The sequence below is a fragment of the Rhinatrema bivittatum genome, chromosome 16 (assembly GCF_901001135.1).
Source record: "Rhinatrema bivittatum chromosome 16, aRhiBiv1.1, whole genome shotgun sequence".
Lineage (NCBI taxonomy): Eukaryota > Metazoa > Chordata > Amphibia > Gymnophiona > Rhinatrematidae > Rhinatrema > Rhinatrema bivittatum.
The window spans coordinates 66,039,117-66,064,311 of record NC_042630.1 but is presented as its reverse complement, the minus strand read 5'-3'; the positions used below and the strand labels follow the sequence as shown (position 1 = coordinate 66,064,311).

Here is a 25,195-nt window from a genome sequence, read left to right as displayed (position 1 = left end):
CCGTGAACATGTCCGCATTGTTCTCCAACATTTGAGGGAGAATCATCTGTATACAATGCTAGGAAAATGTGTATTTGAGCAGAACCGCTTGCCCTTCTTGGGATACATCATATCTGATCGTGGATTCTCGATGAACCCAGAGAAGCTTCAGGGAATCCGCGACTGGCCTCAGCCTGTAGGCCTTTGGGCGTTACAATGCTTCCTAAGATTCACTAATTATTACCAAAGCTTCATTGTGAACTACACTTTGATAGTTGCCCTACTCACTGCTATGACTAGGAAGGGGGTCAACACCCAAGTTTGGATGCCTAATGCAATGGCTGCCTTCCAGAGGATTAAAGAAGCCTTCAGCTCTGGCTCCTGTCTCATATATCCCGATCCCAGACATCCATTCGTGGTGGAAGTCAATGCCTCAGCGATCGGCACCAGAGCCATTCTGAGTCAACATTCTCCACCAGGCAAGCTAGTACCCTGTTCGTTTTACTCTCATAAGTTTTCCCCCACAGAACAACGTTACACCGTCGATGACCGTGAGCTCCTTGCAGTGAAATTGGCACTTCAGGAGTGACGTCCCTGGTTGGAAGGGGTGCAACATCAGTTTACCATCTTCACAGACCATAAGAACCTTGAACATCTCAAAGATGCTCAACTTCTGAATCCCCATCAGGCCCAGTGGGCCTTGTTCTTCGAGAGGTTTAACTTCAACCTGTGCTTCTGTCCTGCTTCTAGGAACTTGCGCGCTGATGCGCTCTCCAGATCTTTTGAGCCTGAGGACGTTCCGGAAGTTCCCAGCTTCATTATTGACCCTGCTTGTATTTCCCTGGCTGTGACTACCACAGTCCCAGTTGGGAAGACTGTCGTTCCCTGTTGGTTACTTGAGCATGTTTTAAGATGGGCTCATGATTCCAAACTGGCAGGCCATCCCGGTCATGCTCGGACCTTGGAGATGCTGAGAAGGCATTATTGGTGGCCTACTACGGTACAAGATTCCTGAAACTATGTGGACTCATGTCCCACTTGTGCACAGCATAAACCACCTATGGGAAATCCATGGGGCATACTTCAGCCTCTCCCAACACCTATGGAACCATGGTCCAGCATTTCTATGGACTTTATTACAGATCTACCTGCTTCCCAGAATAACACGGTCATTTGTGTCATCATCGACCTCTTCTCAAAAATTGGACACTTTATCACTCTGCCGGGTCTTTCTTCAGCCCCGGAACTTGCCAGACTTTTTCTGAAGAATATCGTTCGTCTAACACGGATTCCCCAAGGAGATTGTATCCGACCGGGGACCACAGTGTGCCGCCAAGTATTGGCGGTCCTTGTGCCGAAAGTTCAATATTAACCTGAGTTATAAGTCGGCCTACCATCCTCAGGCCAATGGTCAGGCCGAGAGGACCAATCGGACCTTGAAGACATTTCTACGTTCCTATGTTAATGAGCAGCAAGTTAATTGGTCGGAGCTCCTCCCCTGGGCTGAGCTGTCGTACAACACTCATGTCGCAGCCGCCACTGAAATATCCCTGTTTGCAGTAGTCTTCAGATGGCAGTCACGACTGCCTCTTCCTGTACCTCTGATGGTTCTGTCTCCAGCGGCTCAATCTGTGGCTCAAACCATTCACCACATGTGGACCCGAGTAAAGGAGTGACTGGCGCAAAATGCGGAACACGCCAAGCGCACTTATGATCTTCATAGATGACCGGCTCCACTCTTTCGTCCAGGCCAGAAAGTATGGCTGAGTGCTTGACATATTCACCTACAGCTACCCTATCACCGTCTGTCTCCAAAATACATAGGACCATTTCTGGTGATCAGAAGAGTAGGAGCTGTTTCGTAACAACTCCAGTTACCTCGTTCATTGAAACATAGAAACATAGAAATGACGGTAGAAGAAGACCAAACGGCCCATCCAGTCTGCCCAGCAAGCTATGCAGTTTATCCATTTTTTTTTATTCCCCTCCCCCCCTTTTTTCTCCCTCCCACCCGTCACTATTGGCTTCCAGCACCCTCTGGCCCCAATTCCCTTCCACCCCTCCACCAATGCAGAGAACAGTGCCGTATCTGCATCCCTGTGATCATCCAGCTCAATCAGGGGTAGCAACCACCGCAACAAGCGGCCACACCCCTGCCCCATACTCTTACCCACCTCTGTTTTGTTTGTTTGTTTGTTTGTTTTTTTTGGAGATGGCAGCCCTCCATCCTTCTGCTCCGTGAAGGTGGAACACAAACCACTGGCCACTGGCATCCCGCTCCGTGAATGCCTCTGGGCTACTGCCGCTCCGTGCAGTGTTTTGCTGCCTGAAGGTGGAACACCAACTACTGGCCACTGGCATCCCGCTCCGTGAATGCCTCTGTGGCTACTGCCGCTCCGTGCAGTGTTTTACCGCCTCCTCTATATTTACGCCCTCTAGACTTGATGGATCCACAGTGTTTATCCCACGACCCTTTGAAGTCTTTCACAGTTTTAGACTTCACCACTTCCTCCAGAAGGGCATTCTAGGCATCCACCACCCTTTCTGTGAAGAAATACTTCCTGACATTGGTTCTTAGTCTTCCTCCCTGGAGCCTCAGCTCGTGACCTCTGGTTCTGCTGATTTTTTTCCGACGGAAAAGGATTGTCGTTGTCTTTGGATCATTAAAGTTTTTCAAGTATCTGAAAGTTGAATCATATCACCCCTGCTCCTCCTTTCCTCCAGGGTGTACATATTTAGATTCTTCAATCTCTCCTCGTATGTCATCCGATGAATATCCTCCACCTTCTTGGTCACCCTTCTCTGTACCGCTTCCATCTTGTCTTTGTCTCTTTGTAGATACGGTCTCCAGAACTGAACACAGTACTCCAGGTGAGGCCTCACCAAGGACCTGTACAAGGGAATAATCACTTCCCTTTTCTTACTCGATATTCCTCTCTCTATGCAGCCCAGCATTCTTCTGGCTTTTGCTATCGTCTTGTCGCATTGTTTCGCAGACTTCATATCATTAGACACTATCACCCCAAGGTCCCTCTCCTGCTCCATGCACATCAGCCTCCCCCCCCCCCCCCCCCCATCGAATACAGTTCATTCGGATTTCCACTCCCCATATGCATGACTTTGCACTTCTTGGCATTGAATCTCAGCTGCCATATCTTTGACCACTCTTCCAGTTTCCTTAAATCCCGTCTCATTCTCTCCACTCCTTCCGGCGTGTCCACTCTGTTGCAGATTTTAGTGTCATCCGCAAAAAGACAAACCTTACCTTCTATCCCGTCCACAATGTCGCTCACAAAGATATTGAACAGGACCGGTCCCAAAACCGATCCTTGCGGTACACCACTTAAAACCGCTCTCTCTTCAGAGAAAGTTCCGTTTACCATCACACATTGTCGTCTGTCCGTCAACCAATTTGCAATCCAGGTCACCACCTCGGCACTCACTCCTAAGCTTCTCGTTTTATTCACCAGTCTCCTGTGCGGAACCGTATCAAAAGCTTTGCTGAAATCCAAGTAGATGACATCGAGCGCTCTTCCTTGATCCAATTCCTTGGTTACCCAGTCAAAAAAGTCAATCAGATTAGTCTGACAGGATCTTCCCCTGGTGAATCCATGTTGCCTCTGGTCCATCAATTCTCCTGACTGTAGATAGTTCACTATTCTCTCTTTCAGCAGTGACTCCATTACTTTTCCCACCACCAAAGTGAGGCTAACTGGTCTGTAGTTGCCAGCCTCCTCCCTGTTCCCACTCTTGTGAAGCGGGACCACCACCGCTCTTCTCCAATCTCTTGGTACCACTCCTGTTTCTAGGGATCTATTGAACAGGTCACACAGCGGACCCGCCAGAACATCTCTGAGCTCCCTCAGTATCCTTGGATGAATCCCATCAGGCCCCATGGCTTTGTCCACTTTCAGATTCTTTAGCTCTTCCCATACATTTTCTACTGTAAAAGGATTTTCATCTATTCCACTTCCCTCCAGTTTCTTGTTGTGTACAGATGGTCCTTTCTCCAGGGTCTTCTTTAGTGAACACAGAGCTGAATTATTTGTTTAATATTTCTGCCATTTCTTCGTCTCTCTCCACACATTGATCATTACCACCTTTCAATTTCACTATACCACTTTGGACCTTTCTCTTTTCGCTGATGTATCTGAAAAATGTTTTGTCACCATTTTTTTCTCCTTGGCAATCCTCTCTTCCGCTTGACTTTTTGCCAACTTGATTAATTTCTTGGTCTCCCTCAGTTGAATCAAATATTCTTCTTTGTGCTCCTCCCTTTGGGATCTTTTATATTTCTTGAATGCTGTTCTTTTAGCTTTAATTTTGTCAGCCACCTCCTTTGAGAACCAGATAGGTTTCAGTTTTTCTTTTGCTTTTCTTTACATTTCTAACATATAGAGCAGTTGCCTTGGTGATTGCTCCTTTTAGATTGGTCCACTGCTGATCCACATCTCTCTTATTCTCCCATCCTTTTAGTTCTTCCTCCAGGTACTTCCCCATTTCCTCAAAGTCTGTGTTTTTGAACTGTAAAACTCGGGTCTTTGTGGTGCTTTTCCATATTCTTTTAGTGATATTAAACCATACCGTTTGATGATCACTGGTGCTGAGGTGGGCACCCACCTGGACATCAGAGACATGATCTGCATTAGTGATCACTAAGTCGAGTATAGTTCCTTCTCTCGTGGGTTCCAATACCATTTGTTTGAACAAAGATACTTGCATGGCATCCACTATCTCTCTACTAATTTTAGTTTCTGCAGATGGGATTTTCCAGTCTACATCTGGCATATTAAAGTCACCAATGATCACCACTTCTCCCTTCTTACCTATCTTATGGATGTCTTCAACCAGATCTCTGTCCAGCTCTTCCTTTTGGTTTGGAGGCCTGTAAACCACTCCAATATAAATGGACGCTCCGTCATCTTTTTTTAGGTCGACCCATAGAGCTTCTTCCTTACCCCAACTTCCTTGCGCTCAGATGCTTGGATGTTGTTTCTAACAATAGAAAGTCAATATGACCCACAGGTGCAGCTGAAAAACAGAATACTTCAAATTATCAATATTCAGCTGGAAAAGAGCTCATGAATGGATATATCTAGCAACCGTCATAAATGGCCTCAATGAATTTGTGGCTTATTGATACCAATAAGCCACAAATTCATTGAGGCCATTTATGACGGTTGCTAGATATATCCATTCATGAGCTCTTTTCCAGCTGAATATTGATAATTTGGATGTTGTTTCTGACATAAAGATCCACACCTCCCCCTTTTCTATCCTCTCTGTCCTTCCTTAACAAGTTATAGCCTGGTATTGTTGTATCCCATTCATGAGATTCTGTGAACCATGTTTCTGTGATAGCAACAATGTCCAATTCTGCCTCAGTCATTAGGGCCTGCAGATCTGGGATTTTATTTCCCAAACTATGAGCATTTGTGGTCATAGCCTTCCAAGTACTCTCTATAAGGTTATTGCTTTTCCTGGACTCCTTATGAGACTTTAGTTGAGATTTGTTATTCACTTCACTCTTTCCTTTTGCAGTTTTGCCACTGTTGACAGAATTATCCATCTCAATTAGATTTTTCTTTTGGTTATGGATCTTGAAATTCTGCATGCATTGTGTTTTTTTCTCTTTTCTGGTAACACTTCAATGTTTTTCTCATGAACTTCTTCAGTTTTTAATATAGAGAAGGCTCTTTGTTTTTTTTTGCATTTGGTACATTGTGTGTCTCCTCATCACAGGTCTAATTCTACCAGAGCCCACTGTATTCCTGGATTTTAAAGAATTTCTTAATGACCTGTTTGAGTGGGGGGGGGGGGGTATACCTGTTGGCTGCCCATCTGTCAAGAATGGGTGACTGTGGGTCCTACCTGAGCCTAATGAATCTCTTTTTCTTGACTCCTGGTTTTTCTGTGATATTGGGGAATTATTTTCTCAGTAATGCAATGTGGGTGTAATACTTGTAATTGAAGCTAATTGAGCTTTAACCTCAGTCAGCTCAATTTTCAAGGAAGATAGTTGTGGACAAATTGGGCAAGCTCTAAGTTTCCAGATGCTTTCCCTCAGAATACAGGCTCCACAGCAGTTACATTGGATAGTCCTCATTTTGGTAATATTTGATTTGTATTTCCTTGACTTATCAATGTACTAATTTATCTTGCTGCTAATGTTGTTAGGCAGTCTTTATTAGAAAACAAGCCCCAGGGGTGGGTGGGCAGAGGGGTAGGGTGGGAGGGTGTCAAACAGTTTAACCTGGGACAAGCTGGGTAAAGCAGGGCACTTCCTGGAACATTAATAGTCCTCTGTCTATTAAATGATCTCTCAGTACTTATGTGCCAATGTTAAACAGATTATAAAGATAGCTCTACAATAAGAGAAATGCAGTTATACTGAATATTAAAGCAAATGAACCAGACCAAAAATGTACTCCAGCCTGTGCACTGACCACAATGGCTCTCCTTCTCACTAACTTTACCTCCCCCAAGGTCTGAGACACACCCAATCCAGTTAGATCAAGTCACTTCTGGGAGTTTGTCTGTCCTTTTTGATCAATTGCTTTAAAACAGACTTTATGCCCCAATATAAAGATTTGAACAGATTATTTGTGCCAGCTAACTCCAAAAGAGAGAGATTTTAACAGATTAAAAGCTGGAGTGCTTATTTGTGTTTTGGGTTGGTTTTTTTTCTTAACTTTGGCAGAGCAACCAAACAGCAAATTAACTTACTAGAATAATATCTTACTATCAAGAAATGAAACACAGACTATAAAGAAAATGAAACACAGACAGGAATTATTCACAGAAGCTTTCCACAAAACTTGAAAGTAATAAGCAGAATACTTAGCCACAATGCAAAATCACAATGCAAGTTCCAGTTCCACAAGGAGAAAAACCTTCCAGCCTCTTCATTGGGTAAGAACATAAGAACATAAGAAATTGCCATGCTGGGTCAGACCAAGAGTCCATCAAGCCCAGCATCCTGTTTCCAACAGAGGCCAAAACCAGGCCACAAGAACCTGGCAATTACCCAAACACTAAGAAGATCCCATGGTACTGATGCAATTAATAGCAGTGGCTATTCCCTAAGTAAAATTGATTAATAGCCATTAATGGACTTCTCCTCCAAGAACTTATCCAAACATTTTTTGAACCCAGCTACACTAACTGCACTAACCACATCCTCTGGCAACAAATTCCAGTATCCACAACACGTTCCACGTGTCCCTGTTGCAGCCGTTGATTCCTGGCACTCTCACAAAGACCCTCCTGCTCCGCGTGTCTCTGCAGAACCAGACACTTCTCTCCAGCTAAGAGAGGTCCTCGACATCTGGCGATGCTGAGGCTAGTGGGACTATCTCTTAGTCTGGGAGGGCTTTGGGCTGAGGAGAATTCGTGGGAACCATCCCAAAACATTCTCGATAAGGATCTTCTGAGGACCTTCTATAGAATGCATCCTGAGAAACCACAGCCATGTAGGGGAGGCCTAGAAGTGAGGGTATTGTTATGCGCCCTGCCCATGGCTGTCCCGCGCTATGGGACCGCTCACCTTGCATAGTTCCTTAGCGGGTCCAGGGATGACCTCCCTTGCAGTAGTTGCGAGTCCTGCTAGGCCCCAGAGTCCCGCGGCGGCGGTTGCCGGGCCTTCCACTGCGTACCAGGCCTCACACCAAGGTTCGGCATCCTCTGCCATGTTAGCCATACCCCTACAATCACGCGCGCGGACTGCCCGGACATATGTAGGACTGAGGGCATGTCTTGGTTCTACGGTGTGCCCTGATTTGATCTATCAATATAAGGAAGTTCCTGTCTCCTCTTCCTTCCCTTGGCAATTGGGTCGGCTTGTATGCTAGATTGTCTCTGCACTTGTTCCTGCTTGTTCCTAGTCTCATTCCAGGATCCTTCTGTTCCAGTTACGTTCCTGACTTGTTCCTGCTTCCTCATTCCTGAGTCCTGCCTGTTCCCATGTTCGTCTGTCTGTCTACCCAGGTAGTACCCTCAGACTGTCTCTCTGGTACTGACCTTGGCTTGCCTTTGACCTGCCTGCCTGCTGCCTGTCTATGACCTCAGCTATTTCCTGACCTGCCTGTCTGCCTGCCGCCTGCCTCCATGACCTCAGCTAGTTCCTGACCTGCCTGCCTGCCTGCCACCAGCATCAAGACCTCAGCCTGCCTGCCGTCATCTGACCCCTGGTATCTGACCCCTGCTTCGTTGACCACTCCTCGGACTGACCTCTGGATCTAGATCTTTGCCTGACTGAGTACATCTCCATATTCTGGCTCTGCTCCTTGCCTTATCATCACCAACTCTGTTCTGGTTCTCCCTCCTCCAGCTCAAACCCAACCATGCTCCTCCTGTGTCTGAGGGCATGCCGGACTTCCATCTTCCTAGGAGACCCTACGTGGTCCACCTAAGTCCAAGCGGCCCGGGTCCCTATGGGCTCCTCCTGGGGGGAGTTCGGGCTTCCAGTGGTGAAGCTCTTCCCAGTAGGGATGTGAATCATTTTTGAACGATTAAAATTATCGTCAGATAATTTTAAAATCGTCCTAAATCATTAGAGTGCATGATACAATACAAATGCCCCCGATTTATCATCAGGGGCATTTGTATTGTATCGTTAAATAGGGCACGGGAATTATTTGGGGGAGGGCGGGAAAACCGGCACACCAAAACAACCCCTAAACCCACCCCGACCCTTTAAAACCAATTCCTTACCCTCCCCCACCCTCCCGAACCCCCCCCCAAAATGTTAAATTACCTGCCACTAATTAAAATGGTGCCGATGGCCCGATAAAAAAAAAAACCCACCCGACCCTTTAAATTGACCCCAATTAGCCTCCCCCACCCTCCCAACCCTTTTTTTTTTAGGGAGGCCCACGCCACTAAAAAAAAACCCCACCCGACCCTTTAAATCAACCCCACCCTCCCAAAACCTTTTAAAATTACCTGGTGGTCCAGGGGGGCCTCGGGGGGCCTCGGGGAGAGATCCGGTGGGGCCTCGGGGAGAGGAGAGATCCAGGGAGAGGAGAGATCCAGGGAGAGATTTCCCGTTCCCAGCTGATGCCTGGGAACGGGAAATCTCTCCCTGAGGCCCCCCTGGATCTCTCCTCTCCTCGAGGCCCCCCTGGATCTCTCCCTGAGGTCCCCCGAGGCCCCCCTGGACCACCAGGTAATTTTAAAAGGTTTTGGGGGGGTCTGGAGGGTGGGGTCGATTTAAAGGGTCGGGTGGACTTTTGTTTTTTTTAGCTGCACGGGCCTCCCTAAAAAAAAAAATTAGCAATGTGAATTGGAATCGGAAACGATTCCAATTCACATATCTTAATGATCAGATTCCCCCCCCCCCCCAGCCGAATCTGATCATTAAGATGATCTAGCACACGATTCTCATCTCTACTTCCCAGCCTCTGTCTCCTCTAGTGCTCTGCCCCCTGGGGGCAGTTACCTCCTGTTTCCTTTCAGGACCCATTCCATCCCTGCCCCAGGACAAGGGGCCACCCCCGAGCGCAACAACAGGAAACCATTAAATATTGATCTTATATCAATTGCCACTCACAACTTCAAACAACTCCGGAATGGCTTCTTTTAACAATGCTTAGTGTTAAGTTTGTTTTTGCCACATTATCAAGCCTGAGAAAGCACCTCACTACATTTTCAACATGAGGTCATCCTGTCTTCTAATCATTTGCGTCTAAAAATTTTTTTTGTAAAAAAATGTTTTTGGAAACACTGTGAAGATACTTTTGTCTTTTACTTGTAGATGTTATATAATGACAACGGCTGGTGTTTCACATATCACTGCTTCATCAGGACCTATACATATGTATTTTCTACCATTAAATTAATCCACCATTGTTTGCAATTCTGTTTATATTCCTATATCAAAAATAAATTATTATTGAAATCCAATATCAGCTTTGTTTTATATCACTTACCTTGTGTTGGCAATAACATACAACCTTTCATCAGGACAACCATTGTCTCGAATGCTTGAAGGAAAAGGAAAAGTTACTTTTCCAGCACAAGATAAGTGATATAAAACAAAGTTGATATTGGATTTCAATAATGATTTATTTTTGAGATAGGAATACAAAGTTGCAAACAACAGTGAATTAATTTACTGGTAGAAAATACATAGATGCATAGCTCCTGATGGAGCAGTGATCTGCGAAACACCGACCGTTGTCATTATATGACATCTACAAGTAAAAGATAGAAGTATCTCCACCATGTTTCCAAAAGTTTTTTCTACAAAAAAGTTTTTAGACCACAAATGATTAGAAGACCAGATGACCTCATGTTGAAAATGTAGTGAGGTGCGTTGTCAGGTTCAATGATGCGGCAAAAACAAAGTTAACACTAAGCATTGTTAAAAGAAGCCATTTCAGAGTTATTTGAACTTGTGAGTGGCAATTGATATAAGATCAATATTTAATGGTTTCCTGTTGTGAATTGTCTGTTATCTAAGTGGAAATCATATTGTGCTTTTTTTTGCCTTTTTTAATTTTTCATTTAGTCATCTAAATGGATTTTGAATATCTAACTGTCTCTCAAAATCCCATATAAAGTGACCTAACATGAAAAGCTAGTTAGGCACGTGGATTTCAACCTTCCCAAACTCCATTTGGAGATTAGAACCCTTCAACAAAAGTAGTCCACTAATACAGTCACCTAACCACTCATGACAGCCCAACCCAGACCTTTCCCATGTTGCCCCAAAAACTCCTCTCAGTAGTGAAAATCCCCCTTAAGACAATTGCTCCATATGTTGACGCCACTAGCGTCATGGAGCATATGGAGCATATGGAGGCTGTAGGAGTGCCTCCTGCTGGCACTCCTACAGCCCACTGAATGGCATAGCTAGTTGGTGCTTCACCACTGTGAAATGATCTCATACATGTCTGTTCCATCTAAGAAACTTTAAGGAACTGGACCTCTGGTAGATGAACAGTGCAGCTCAAAAATAGCAGCATCTTGACTTCCACACCAGGTTGGCTGTTTCCCTGGTTCTTGCTTTATTTTGAGATAGATATTTATTTATTTATTTATAAACTTTTCTATACCGATATTTGTGGCAATATCATATCAATAGTGTATGCATCAGTGTAATTACAAAAAGGTTGAGAGGTTTCAACTGCAGATGCAGAGTCATAGCCAGTGATGAATGTGAGGAATTAGGGAGGTGATTTTGAATAACCTGCTTTTAAAATGATTGCATGAACATTTTGATGGCAACAATTTTAAGAAAGAAACCATGGCTATCATTTCCCTTTACCAATTTGCAGTTGCAAAGTATGATCACTAAGAATGACCACTTAATTAACACCGTTGGGGCAGCAGAGGAGAGGATGGTGCAAAATTGCATACAAACATTTGAAAATGCCAATTCCATGTGCTGTGTTCCTCCCTTGACCTAAACCCGCCTCCAGCAACTCTTTTATATAATCCAGTTAAAAGTGAGACACTGTGGAAGCTGGCGTGTGCTTGTAGGCCGAGAAAGGAGGGTGAGTTTAAGCTAAGCCCTGTTACCACAGTACATCTGTTCCCATCCAGATGAATGTCTTTAACAATTCACCCCACAATGTTCAGGAGAAGACCTTTGCAAAAGTGTTGAGTCTCAGATGGTGCAAGTCTGCATCATAGATGCTTCTGACACACAGTTGGATAAACACTATCCAGTGGTGTCCAGTCTAATCCATTAACTCTATTAATTGATCACAGCCATACCAACCTCACAGAAAGCTGTGATTCTTAACCTTCATCCCAGACAATGTGAGGCAGGGGACAAGCTGAAACCTAAGCAAAAAATAAATACATCACCACATAAAATGAAAGACTAAAAATTAACATAGTGCCTGATGTAAAGTAAGATGCTAGGCAGGTGAACTGGCGATTACTGACTATGAGACTGCTTGTCTAGTACTACTCTACATGTACTGCTTAGGTGAGAGAACATGTTACAGAGATGCTAAAGACAATATCTTACCAGGATAGAAGATCGATGCAACAGTAAAAAATACTGAAAAAAACTAAGCTACAAGTGCAGACATAAATAACATCATATTCCCATACATAGCTAGTCTGGTCACTGCAGTGTCAGCCTGGCCTGGAAGCCATGCAGCAGTGCTCCATCCAGAACCCTGAATCATGAACTTCCTTGAAGCCAACACCAGGTGTCAAACAGTGACATGAATCCCTCCCCCAGGGAGCTGGAAATACTGCCTCTATAGCAAACCCAACCCAAACCCATCCAGGCAGCAGAACAGCAGACTTGTAGAACAAACTAGAAAATATCCACATGGCACAAGAATGCCACCGAGCCAAAGGACCAAGCCACAAATTGAAGTTTCAATGAATAAATTACACACTAATTTGTTATGGGCATTTCAATGAGCTTCACTTATTAAATCATTGATGAGGACTGGACCAAGCTTAGATCCTACTGGCACCCTGCTGGTGACTTTCCCCTTCACCATAGACCCCACTGACCTCTCTGTGGCATCCATGATGAAGGGAAAGTGACTCAAAGAACAAGACTCAAATCTCAGCTTCCCCATATCATTGAAATATACAATATGATACAGCTCACTGGCTGATGAAGATTCTTATTTCCCTGTGGCTTAATAAAACAGAGATTTAATGCTTGGGCAATGAATTAAAACCTGTTCCACTTTATCTTATTGTCATCCATGACTTTCTACATTCATAAACATAGAACATATCCCTTTGATCCTTAGCAATCCAGTTTCCTATTAAAAACTTTTCTTAGCGCTCCTTTGACCTCTCTGTTTTTCAGGCTGTAAATCATGGGGTTAAACATGGGAATTAAAACATTATACAGCAGAGCAAAGAGCTTGTTCTGATCCAGTGACTGCATGGATGCTGGTCTCATATACAAACACATCAGAATCCCATAGAAGAGAATAACGACCGTTAGATGGGAGAAGCAGGTGGAGAAGGCTTTGTGTCTCCCCTCTGTGGAACGGATCTTCAGGATGGTAGAGATGATGTAGACATAAGATGTCAGGGTTGTGATAAAACAAGGAAATGGAACAAAAGAACCCAAAATATAACTCATACTTTCAAAAGTATGTGTTCTGCTGCAAGACATTGTCAGCAGTGCTGAAGGGTCACAGAAGAAATGGTTAATCTCATTTGATCTACAATAAGAGAAATGTGATATAAGGACAGTGTTTATCACTGGATCTAGAAACCCAAAGATCCAGGTCCCTGCAGCCATCAGTACACAGAGTCTCTGAGTTATAATAATAGCATAGCGCAGGGGATGACATATCGCCACATAGCGATCATAAGCCATGGCTGCAAGAAGGAAAAATTCTACAGATGCCAGAGCCAGAAATAAATACATCTGTGTAAAACATCCAACTGCAGAAATATATTGCCTCTTCCTTAAGAAGATGTCCAGGAGTTTGGGTAGAGTGACTGAGGTGGAAGAGATATCTAGGAAGGCCAAGTTACAGAGGAAAAAGTACATGGGGGTGTGCAGGCGAGGGTCCAGGCACGTCAGGGCTATAATAGTGAGGTTCCCCATCAGGATGATCAGGTAAATCAGTAAGAACAGAAGGATAAGGGGGATTTGGAGGTCTGCATATTCATGAAAACCCAGAATGATGAATTCTGTCACTGTGGTGAAATTTTCCTCTTCCATTGGATTCTGGAATTAATAATTAAGAGTTATTACTGGAAATCCAGCACATTCTGAGCACAAAAGGAGTGAATCTATGAAGTTTTTTTTATTCCCTGACACCTACAGAATAATATATAGGATTATTTCCTGTACCCAGATCAATTTGGGTTTAGGAAACACAGAAGCACTGAGACCTTACTTATCTGTATGCAATATTTTCTGGCATGGGTTAAATAGTGGATATAGTTATCACTTTGTGGCATTGGTTGGATATTTCTGCAGCTATCTATACAATAGACCAATGCATTCTTACAAAAAAAACCAAAAACACAAGAAATTGGCATTGCTGGTCACATACTCAACTGGTTAAACTCATTTTTGCATAATAGATCACATCCAATTTGGATTGAAGCTGACCTCAACTTAGAGCTCCATTAAAACTGGTGTTCCTCAAGAACCTACCCTATCTACAACACTGTTTAATATTTATTTAATTCCACTTTGCAGTCTAGTAGCAGGCCTAATTCTCAATTACTGAATATATGTGGACAAAGTCCAACTTTTTATCCCAATTGAAAATTCACTTACACATACCCTTACATTTCTAAAAACATAAGAAATTACCATGCTGGGTCAGACCAAGGGTCCATCAAGCCCAGCATCCTGTTTCCAAAAGAAGCCAAACCAGGCCACAAGAACCTGGCAATTACCCAAAGACTAAGAAGATCCCATGCTACTGATGCAATTAATAGCAGTGGCTATTCCCTAAGTAAACTTGATTAAACATAATTAGTTTAAAAGTAAACTAGTTTAAAAGTAAACTAGTTAAAAAGTAATCTAGTTTAAAAGTAAACTAGAAACATAATTAAATATTGTAAAGTGCTGGTTATTCCACTAATAAGCTTAAATTAAATATTGGCAGAACAGAAATAGTCTACATTACACAGAAAATACCTCCAGAACATCTGCTCTGTTTCATAGTAGGCTCTCATGAAATTCCTATCACTATTCTTGCTTGCTATCTCGGTGTCCTCCTGGACAACAAACTGTCCATGCAACTTTACATACAGTCATCATAGGCTACAATAAGCTTCGGATAATCAAACTCCTATAACCTCTATTAAACTTGAATGATTTTAGAACTGTACTACACACATTGATATTCTCTAATATTGACTAATGCAATTCCCTCTTCTTGGGCCTCCCAGCAAGTAGCCTAAGACCTTTGCAGATGTTACAGAATGCTGCTGCATGGGTGTTAAATGGGAAAAGAAAATATGACTATATTACCCCCATTCTTTCTTCCTTACTTTGGCTTCCTATCCAATATCATGTCCAATTCAAAATGTTTACTTTCATACACAAAATACTGATAAATCCATGTGGAGTGTGGCCAGGTGCATCGCTTCATATGTAGGTGCCCCAAGAATCCTGAGATCTGCTGATAAAGGGTTACTTGAAGGCCTTTCCATTCATCGCACCCATCAGAGCAATTTCCATCATTGGCCCGAGATTATGGACATCCATGCTGAGTCTTTAAGAGTAATGAAAGACTTTAAAATGTTAAAAAATCCATGAAGACTTGACTCTTCAGGACAGCATTTGATACTACACCTAGAGTACTCATGTTGTACTGCTTTTATGTTTTATTTACCTATATGTTTTATATATATATATATATATATATATACACGCACATAATACCTATATATACATAGAGGTATTAAGTTTTAATGCCTATAGTACCTGAATTGTAATCCACTTTGAAATGCTGAAAAAGTGCAAAAAGCGGAATATAAAAAAAAATTTAAAATAGATTTTCCTAATTATGTTTTTGTTTTATTTTCTTATTGATATATTATGGATATTTTATTGTAAACCACCCTGATCTGCTTTGCCTGGAGGGGCAGTATACAAATAAGGGCAACTAAATAACTAACTAACTAAATAAATAAATGTTCTCAATTAGTTAAGCATATTAGTAATGAGAACAGCTCACCAAATTGAAACGTCTTGAAAACATGAACATTTGGATAACTAGTTAGTACATTCTTTGCAAGATGCTGTGGAAGGGCAGATAAAGCTGAACATGGACAGATCCTAGGGGAACACAATGGACACTGGAGTATGTCAAAGGAGAAAATGGGGAGCATCAAAGGTCTCCATTCAGTTATCCAGAATTTAAGCAGTGAGCAAGGAAGGCAGATGGAAATGGAGCACGGTGGGATCACTTCCATGAAGACTAGTTTTTCAGCTTTTAGATGAGAGATTGCGTCAGTAGAAAGGTTGTTGTCTGTGGGGACATTGCTGACTGAGCTGGTTTATGTACTGTGTGTTATAGACTACCAGATATGAGATGAGAAAAATCCCTAAAGCAACCTAAATGTTTCAATACAAACTCTGCACAGAAATGAGTCCCTGGATTCCTGTAATGACCGGAGCAGCCCTTCAGCCTGGAGGCCCCAGGCTAGGATGGGATTCACAGCGCTGGGGCGAAACTGGATATGTAAATGCTGACATTACAGCTCTCAATATAACTTTACCAGCACAAATAAAGCAGTCCTGGTGCTTCTGCCTCCTCATCATCATCCATATCAGTTTATTCCTGTTCTCTCCACTCCTTCCCCCAGGCTGTGCTTATCCTCCCTCTCCCCACCATGATCAGCCTGAACTCCTGCTGCTGCTGCCAGAATCCTTTTCCAGTTCTGATGCTCAGAGTCTCTTTTCCTCTTTTCTATTACAATCAAATATCCCAAATGTCCTTCTTAGCCTTGTGCTCCACTGCCCCTCCCTAGTCTCAGCCTCACTCTATCCTGTTTATTTTGTTCCCCTACTTTCACCCTTGCCCTGCACACATCACAGACATCATTCCTGTCTGCCTCCTCTGATTCATGAGTCTTTCCTCTGAGCCATCTCCCTCTCTGCTCCTGTGCCGGATCACCTCTCTAGCCGGGCACCTTTCTCTTCACATCCAAATCCTGCCTCCTTATTACCGACTTCTCCACAGACGTCCTTTACCAGATTCTGGCTTCTCCTCACTCTTCTCAATAACCATTACACAGCATCCCCCTCCATATGTGACTCCCCTTTCATCGGTGACTTCTATGACATTTCAAGCTCTTATAGGAGGGGCCCTGCTACCACCATCTGCACCTCTCTATCCTTCATTACCACTCTCTGTGTATGTATAACCCCTGTTTCTTTTATTATTCTTTGTTTGCACACGGTGCTCTAGATGACACAGTTCCCTTCACTTCATACATGATGACAATGCTAACAAAAGTTATAGAAGTTTGCTCACATCCTTACCTTCAGGACACCCAAAGACCGGCAGCAGCTCTGATCTGGGGATCCTCGGCAGGTAGAAGTATTAATACTCACTGCAGGTCCCTCTGGGAAAGGAGCCCTGAGGCAGAAAATGCAACAGTGCAGAGGGCACAGCAAAGAAAATGAAAGTGAGCTCCACTGAGTGGGTTTGGTTTGAATATGTGATGTCCTGTACTCTACAGGAACAGAGAGTCTAAATTATCCAAAGAAACAATTTAGGGACACCAAACCTCTAAAACAAACTGGCATAGAAACATAATGATGACAGCAGAAAAGGAGCAAACGATCCATCAGTCTGCCCAGGAAGCTTATGTTTATGCCCGAATCTGCCGCACTGTACAGGTTACCCTTAGGCTTATCAACTTCCCAGACCCTAGAGGTCAGGGCCCTGCGATGCTGCTGGAATCCAACTTCCCTTAACCCTTGCCATGGAAGCAGAGAGCAATGTTGGAGCTGCATCAAAAGTAGCAGGCTTAGTAATTAAGGGTAGTAAAGTCCACATCAGGCAGCTACACTCATGTTTATTTGTTCCTCAAACCATAAAAGTCAGGGCCCTCATTGGTTGTTGTCTGAATCCAATTCCTCTTTTCCCACTGCTGTTGAAGCAGAGAGCAGTGATGGAGGTGCATTAACAGTATCAAGACTTATTTGTTAAGGGTAGAAACTGTCATACCTGCAAATTACTAGGGATGTGAATCGTTTTTCAACGATTAAAATTATCGTCCGATAATGTTTATATCGTCTTAAATCGTTATAGAACACGATACAATAGAAATTCTAACGATTTATTGTTAAAAATCGTTAAATCGTGTTAGTGCGCACTAACTCAAGTTAGTGCGCACTAACTCGATTTAGTGCGCACTAACTGAAAATGATACAAATAAACACTTTCCAGGTCACTGAAGGTCAGTTAGGAATGAATATGTGTTCCTATTGGCTGGCTGCCCTCTTATCTATTGATGTTACCAAGGTTACCACTGAGGTGATGGTTGGGGGGATGGGAAATGGAACTGGAAACTAACGAACACCAACAGAAAATGAAACAAAGTGTTCACACTTCCCAGGTCAGTAAAGGTCACTTAGGAATGAATATGTATGTATGTATTCCTATTGGCTGGCTGTGCTCTTATCTATTGATGTTACCAATATGGTTGGGGGGATGTGAAATGGAAACAGTTGGAAGCTTGACAAAAAAAGTAATGTAATGATCAGCACTCACGTGACTAGAACTTGTTTGTTTATTATTTTTGTTAGCAGGCACCTGAAATGCTAGTGCATGTTGAATATGCCAATCACTGTGCATTTTAGAAAGGTGGTACTGGCTGGAACTGTACACAGTTCAAATATATGTAATTGATTGTTGGTAAGTGTATTTTTTAAGTAGCCACACTGGCACCAGTATGTTTACTTTTCCTCCTACTTAACTCACTAGCTCAGCTTTGTAAGAAGGGCTTCTCTGCTTGTGTGTTGTTTTTGTTTGGTGTGAGGAGAGCAGAAACATCAGATCTTTATTCAATCTACTACAGTCATCTCTTACAGTGCCCTATCCCTATTAATACCAGGAGTGTTGTGATCTTCCTGCACACAGTGCCCTAACCCTGATACCAGTCTGAGACAGCTCCCTCCCTGCATTACTAGTGAGAGGCTGGCTTCACAGACAGGGGGGAGCTGCCTGACCCTCACTCCTGACTTCCCCCATGTCCCAGCTAGTGAATGGTGTGTGGGTGAGGGGGGGGGGGGGGGAGGATGGTGAAGTCTGAGACAGCTCCCTCCCTGCATTACTAGTGAGAGGCTGGCTTCACAGACAGGGGGGAGCTGCCTGACCCTCACTCCTGACTTCCCCCATGTCCCAGCTAGTGAATGGTGTGTGGGTGAGGGGGGGGGGGAGGATGGTGAAGTCTGAGACAGCTCCCTCCCTGCATTACTAGTGAGAGGCTGGCTTCGCAGACAGGGGGGAGCTGCCTGACCCTCACTCCTGACTTCCCCCATGTCCCAGCTAGTGAATGGTGTGTGGGTGAGGGGGGGGGGGGGAGGATGGTGAAGTCTGAGACAGCTCCCTCCCTGCATTACTAGTGAGAGGCTGGCTTCACAGACAGGGGGGAGCTGCCTGTCCCTCACTCCTGACTTCCCCCATGTCCCAGCTAGTGAATGGTGTGTGGGTGAGGGGGGGGGGTGGATGGTGAAGTCTGAGACAGCTCCCTCCCTGCATTACTAGTGAGAGGCTGGCTTCACAGACAGGGGGGAGCTGCCTGACCCTCACTCCTGACTTCCCCCATGTCCCAGCTAGTGAATGGTGTGTGGGTGAGGGGGGGGAGGATGGTGAAGTCTGAGACAGCTCCCTCCCTGCATTACTAGTGAGAGGCTGGCTTCGCAGACAGGGGGGAGCTGCCTGACCCTCACTCCTGACTTCCCCCATGTCCCAGCTAGTGAATGGTGTGTGGGTGAGGGGGGGGGGAGGATGGTGAAGTCTGAGACAGCTCCCTCCCTGCATTACTAGTGAGAGGCTGGCTTCACAGACATGGGGGAGCTGCCTGACCCTCACTCCTCCGGGGTATTGTGATCTTCCTGCACACAGTGCCCTATCCCTGATACCAGGGGTGTTGTGATCTTCCTGCATGCAGTGCCCTATCCCTATTAATACCAGGAGTGTTGTGATCTTCCTGCATGCAGTGCCCTATCCCTATTAATACCAGGAGTGTTGTGATCTTCCTGCATGCAGTGCCCTATCCCTGATATCGGGATGTGTGCAAGAAGATCACAACACCCCCGGTATCAGGAATAGGGCACTGTGTGCAGGAAGATCACAACACCCCCAGTATCAGGAATAGGGCACTGTGTGCAGGAAGATCACAACACCCCTGGTATTAGGGATAGGGCACTGTGTGCAGGAAGATCACAACACTCCTGGTATTAATAGGGATAGGTCACTGTGTGCAGGAAGATCACAATACCCCTGGTATCAGGGTTAGGGCACAAGTTCTAGTCACATTGACTGATCACATTACTTGTTTTGTCAAGCTACCAACTGTTTCCATTTCCCATCCCCCATATACTGTCAGTAGGAAACTTGGTAACATGAATAAATAAGAGGGCAGCCAATAGGAATACATATTCATTCCTAAACTGACCTTAACTGACCTGAAAAGTGTCAAATTGTATCATTTTCAGTTAGTGCGCACTAACTCCCAGTTAGTGCGCACTAACTCGAGTTAGTGCGCACTAATCGGAAAAAACGATTTTTAACGATTTTTTAACTAAAAAATCGTGCCTAAGACGATTTTCTTGCCCTGCCACACGATTTCTATCGTTAAGACGATATGGAAAACGATTCACATCCCTACAAATTACCCCGTTACCCCCATGCACCCTTTTCTTTATTTCTATCCTGTAGCCTTTAGGGATCCACAGTGTTTACCTCATGCCCTTTTGAATTCCTTCATTGTTTTCATCTTCACCACCTCTTCCAGAAGAGCATTCCAGGCATTCACCACCCTCTCCATCAATAAATATTTCCTAACATTGGTTCTGAATCATCCTACCTGGAAATTCATTTCATGACCCCTATTTCTACTGATTTCTCTACACCAGTAATAACCTCCAAAGAAAAATAGATCAAATCTTCCAGTTCAGTGCAAGAGTCATTGTTAGTTCTTGTTAGAATATTTTATTAGAAACTCTCTACATCACATTGTGGTAGCAATGAAGACTCTGTTTCCTCTAGTGCCTGTTACCATGAGGTCCTTGCCCATCTCTCTGCCAGATACAATGTCCCCAAAATTATTTGTAACTTTTCAACCTTAGTTCTTCACTAAATGAACAAGGCTTAAAGAGATAACTTACATAGAAGCATCGTAAACAGGATCATAGACAGCATGGCTCTATGGTCCAGTTTCCAGCACTATTTTTAGGTCTTGCCTCACTATCTTTTTCATTATGAGATGTCATGTCTAACATATTATTTCCCCATGTATACTTCCATAGTATCACGCTCCAAATTCTCATTCAACTCATTCAACTTCAATGGAATAACACTTTTGACCATGTCCTTCATCTCCATAAACGTCAATGGTATCTACCTCCTAACCATATCATTTAGCTACATAAACATCAATAGTATCAGCCTTCTAGTCATTTCAATCACCTCCATAGTCTTAAAAGGTATCTCCCTCATAAGCACATCATTCACCTCCATAGATTTCAATGATATCTCCCTCCTAATCATGTCATTCACCTCCATAAACTACAATGGGATTACCCTTCTAGTCATGTCATTCATGTCCATAGACTTCAGTGGTATCCCCCTCCTAACCACTTCATTCACCTCCATAGACTTCAATGGTGTCACCCTCCTAACTACATCATTCACCTCCATAAAATTCAAGTCTGTCACTCTCCTAACCACATCATTTATCTCCATAGACTTCAAAATTGTCACCTTCCTAACTACTTAATTCACCTCCTTTGACTTCAAAGGTGTCACCCTCCTAACTACATCATTCATCTCCAGAGACTTCAATGGTATCACCCTCCTAACCACATCATTCACCTCCATAGACTTCAATGGTATCACCCTCCTAACTACATCATTCACCTCCATAGACATCAATGGTATCACCCTCCTAACCTTATCATTCACCTCCATAGACGTCAATGGTATCATCCTCCTAACCACATTATTCACCTCTATAGAATTTGCTGGTATTCCACTCCTAACCATACCATTCACCTTCTAAACCTAAATTCTATCACTCTCCTAACCATGATATTCTCATCCATAGTATTCAATGGTATAAGCCACCTAATACAGTATAAATAATGTGTGGCACTCAATGTCAACTGGTCAATACATATGAACAACAGACTCTTTATTGTAAATATAGTCACATCAGTGGTACAAATTCAAAGGCGCAAATAATGATATATGTTATCAGAGCAAGGACCTCAACACAGCCTTGTTTCACATCAGGCTGCGTCACGGGGACTGGAACTTCCATATATCTATAAACCAAAGAAAATTGTAGGCAAAATGTTGAGCAGGTAGGCAAACACATAATACAAAAATAGAAATCTTAGTAACAAATTGAGAAACCACTTATAGAAGACCCTATTCCACAGTTACGAGCAGTCATATCAAAACATGTCCTGCATGGCCTTGATCACTATTTTCCTACCATCAAGGAGGCTGATTTTCTGATTGAGAAACACCTGGTCCCCCTGTGTTTTATACATTATCTAAAATCCACAAATCTCTGGAATTCCCCCCAGGACGTCCAATTGTCTCAGGCATTGGTTCACTTTTAGAACCTCTCTCCATATTTGTGGATTATTTTCTACATCCTTTGTTCCACTATGTCCTTCCTACATCCATGATTCGGGTCATTTTATCTCCCTGTTTAATAATTTTCAATTTCCATCTAAACTGTTCTTGTTGGTAACATTGGACATTATGTCTTTATACTCCAATATCCCTCAGGATGAAGCAATTACGGTTGTAGAATCTGTTTTATCTTTACATGACCCTAATGAATGCATTCCTTCATCCTTTCTGGTCTCTCTGACTCGTATAAGCATTGACTAATTTTTTTTTTCAATTTTTTCAACAAATAAAGGGAACTGCGATGGGGGCCACTATGGACCTCTCTCAATTGCCTGCTTATATGTATCGCAATTTGGATCAATTTCCATTTATAACTCTCCTTTTAAACAGTTCTTTCCCATTTGGCTCAAGTACATAGATGACATTTTTCTCATCTGGACTGGTACGTGAGGTTCAATTCTATCTAATCTTTGACTGGTTGAAATACCCACAACAAGCATCTCAAATTTGACTTTAGTCCTCACCATTCACATCTCATTTTTGGACATTCTGGTCAGGGGCCAGGACTCCTTCATTACCTACTTATTCCGTAAACCAACCGATTGAAAAACACTCCTTCAATACACTAGCCATCATCCATGCCCATTTGAGATAACATACCGGTAGGTCAATTTTTTCATCTTCAAAGAATTTGTTCCACTCGGCAGGACTTCATTACACAAGCAAAAGTCATGACATCATGCTTCTGTGAACATGGATACTCAGCACGCATCATTAGGCGACGCTTTCAAAAGAGTTCTTTATATCAATTGGGATCTTCTTTTCAAACAATGTAGGAACGAACCCTCCTCCAAACTCATCTGTATTCTTCCATTCTCACCTCACAGTCATGAAATTATTGCTATCATTAAAGACCATTGGGGCACTCTTCACCCGCATACCATTTTTCAGGAGCCCCCTCACTTTTCCATTACATGAGGATATAATTTATGAGATAGTCTTGTCTCTTCTGAGATTAAATCAATACCTGTAGGTGACACTGATGCCATTAAGGGACACATAACCCATGGGCCCACTGCTCTGTTTGCATACATTCTATGAGTATCCAGTGTTTTACACATCCAGTCACTTTGAAGAAATACAACATCATACAACTTGTGCATCAAGTGGTGTTGTCTATGTTATTCTATGCCCATGCCCTCAGATTATGTGGGCAAAACTGTTTGACAATTAAGAACAAGGTTAATCGAACACTGCACATGCCTAAGATTTGGTCGCTTTGAAGCTCCACTGGTGGAATACTGATAATCCAGCAATCATACCATCGCAGATCTAAAATTGTTTGCCCTCGAACAGCCCCCTGCTGCCACATGTGGTGGTAATGCTTCATTAGCACTCACACGGAAAGAACAACGGTGGATTTATGAGCTTAATTCTCTGACACCCTTTGGTCTCAATCGTGAGATTGAGTGGTCAAATTTCTTCAAACCTCCTTTCTTTTTTATTCTCCAATTTCCGCTCCTTTCCCTCTGCCTTCCTCCTCCCCCTTTTTTCCTTCTTCCTCCTCATTTTCCCCCTTCGCCCTCCCCTTTGCCTCCCTCCCTTTTTTCCTCCCTTCCCCCTCCCCTTCCCTTTTTTCCTCCCTTCCCTCCCCGTTTTTCCCCCTTCCCCCTGTCACCTTTTTGTTTCTCTGCCCTTCTATTGGACCAGCCATAATCACATGACTTTTTTGGCACGTGATTTTCTTTATCTAGAAGCTGGTTTGGACAGTCCTGGTTGTTGCACTGCTATTCTGTAACTACCTCCATGAAGCTTCGTAAGGGTCTCTCTCCTGAACAGTTGGTTCTTCTGCTTTGCTTTTATTCCTCTCATTATTTCTTCTGTGTTTTGGATTAGTCATGCTAATTCTTTCCTTTTTTGATGGAATCACTAAGATATCTTCACTGCCTGAGTTTGGGCTGATACCTTCTAATTAATAACTCCCCTGATACGCAAAGGTAATTTGGAGTTTCACAGCTTTTCATCACCTTTCTTAGTGTTTCTTTCCTGTCTTGCATGGGCTTTACTGTACCCCTTACATATTTTACTGCCGCCAAGTTATCTTTTCCTCCCTTCCCCCCATTTGCTATTAGGTACACATTCCTTTAGTTCCTAATCCGTTTTTATCTTTTTGAGACCAGCTCAGTTTTGGTGTTTTCTACTGATTCAGGTTTACTGCTGCTTTTCTTAGCCTGTAGGTACTTACATTATTGCTTTGATTTGCCATTTTAAAAACTATTACTATTCATAAATTATCAATCATTTTCATTATTCAGTCTCATTCTTTTAATTTTTAATTTCTAAATGATGTTTAATTTTTTGCTAAAACTTTTAGAATCTACTGACCGTCTCATGCCATGGTGGTCCTTTCTCTGTCTTTAACCACCTCCCTGTTTTCCAATGCTGGAATCCACTGTATGGTCCTGGTTGTGACACTGACCTCAGGTACATTTCAAGATGCCCTCAATTCCTCTGCTGCTTCTAACCGTCTCCCAGAACTTACAGAGTTGTGTTTGAACCCTTGCATATCTCCTTAGTAAGTGCCTTTTTTTGCTTTCTAGATTGGCTTTCATCCCCTTATCTCTTTCTCCTTTCTTTTGTAGGTTGTATTGTATACAGTCAGCTATTTGGTCATTTTATATTGAAACTAGCTGTACCCTGCCACGCGTTGCTGTGGCTGAGCCTGGTTAAGTTGAAAAAACAGAACAGAGCCAGGGGATATCTGTAATAAGTTTAATTTTGCAATGCTTTTGGGTATACGACATTTTTTATTGTTCCATCGTTAGTGCAGATATACAAATTGTCAGGTTTTCCTACTCGTGAACATGCAACATACAATTGTCCATGTGAGAAGCAATCGGTTTGTAGATGTAAACTGCAGAGGTGTAAAG

At 43.2% G+C, this 25,195-nt stretch overlaps 1 protein-coding gene across 1 annotated transcript; it reads right to left on the bottom strand.

Annotated features, from left to right (window-relative positions):
* Positions 1-12,706: 12,706 nt before the first annotated feature.
* On the bottom strand, positions 12,707-13,468 carry LOC115077798 (olfactory receptor 226-like). The gene has a single exon (XM_029580083.1). It carries the CDS (start codon positions 13,466-13,468, stop codon positions 12,707-12,709), a length of 762 nt encoding a protein of 253 aa, XP_029435943.1.
* Positions 13,469-25,195: the final 11,727 nt, after the last annotated feature.

Bases quoted from the DNA above. Each gene is read 5' to 3' on its own strand.
- LOC115077798 (XM_029580083.1), bottom strand. From the start codon at position 13,468: ATGTACTTTTTCCTCTGTAACTTGGCCTTCCTAGATATCTCTTCCACC.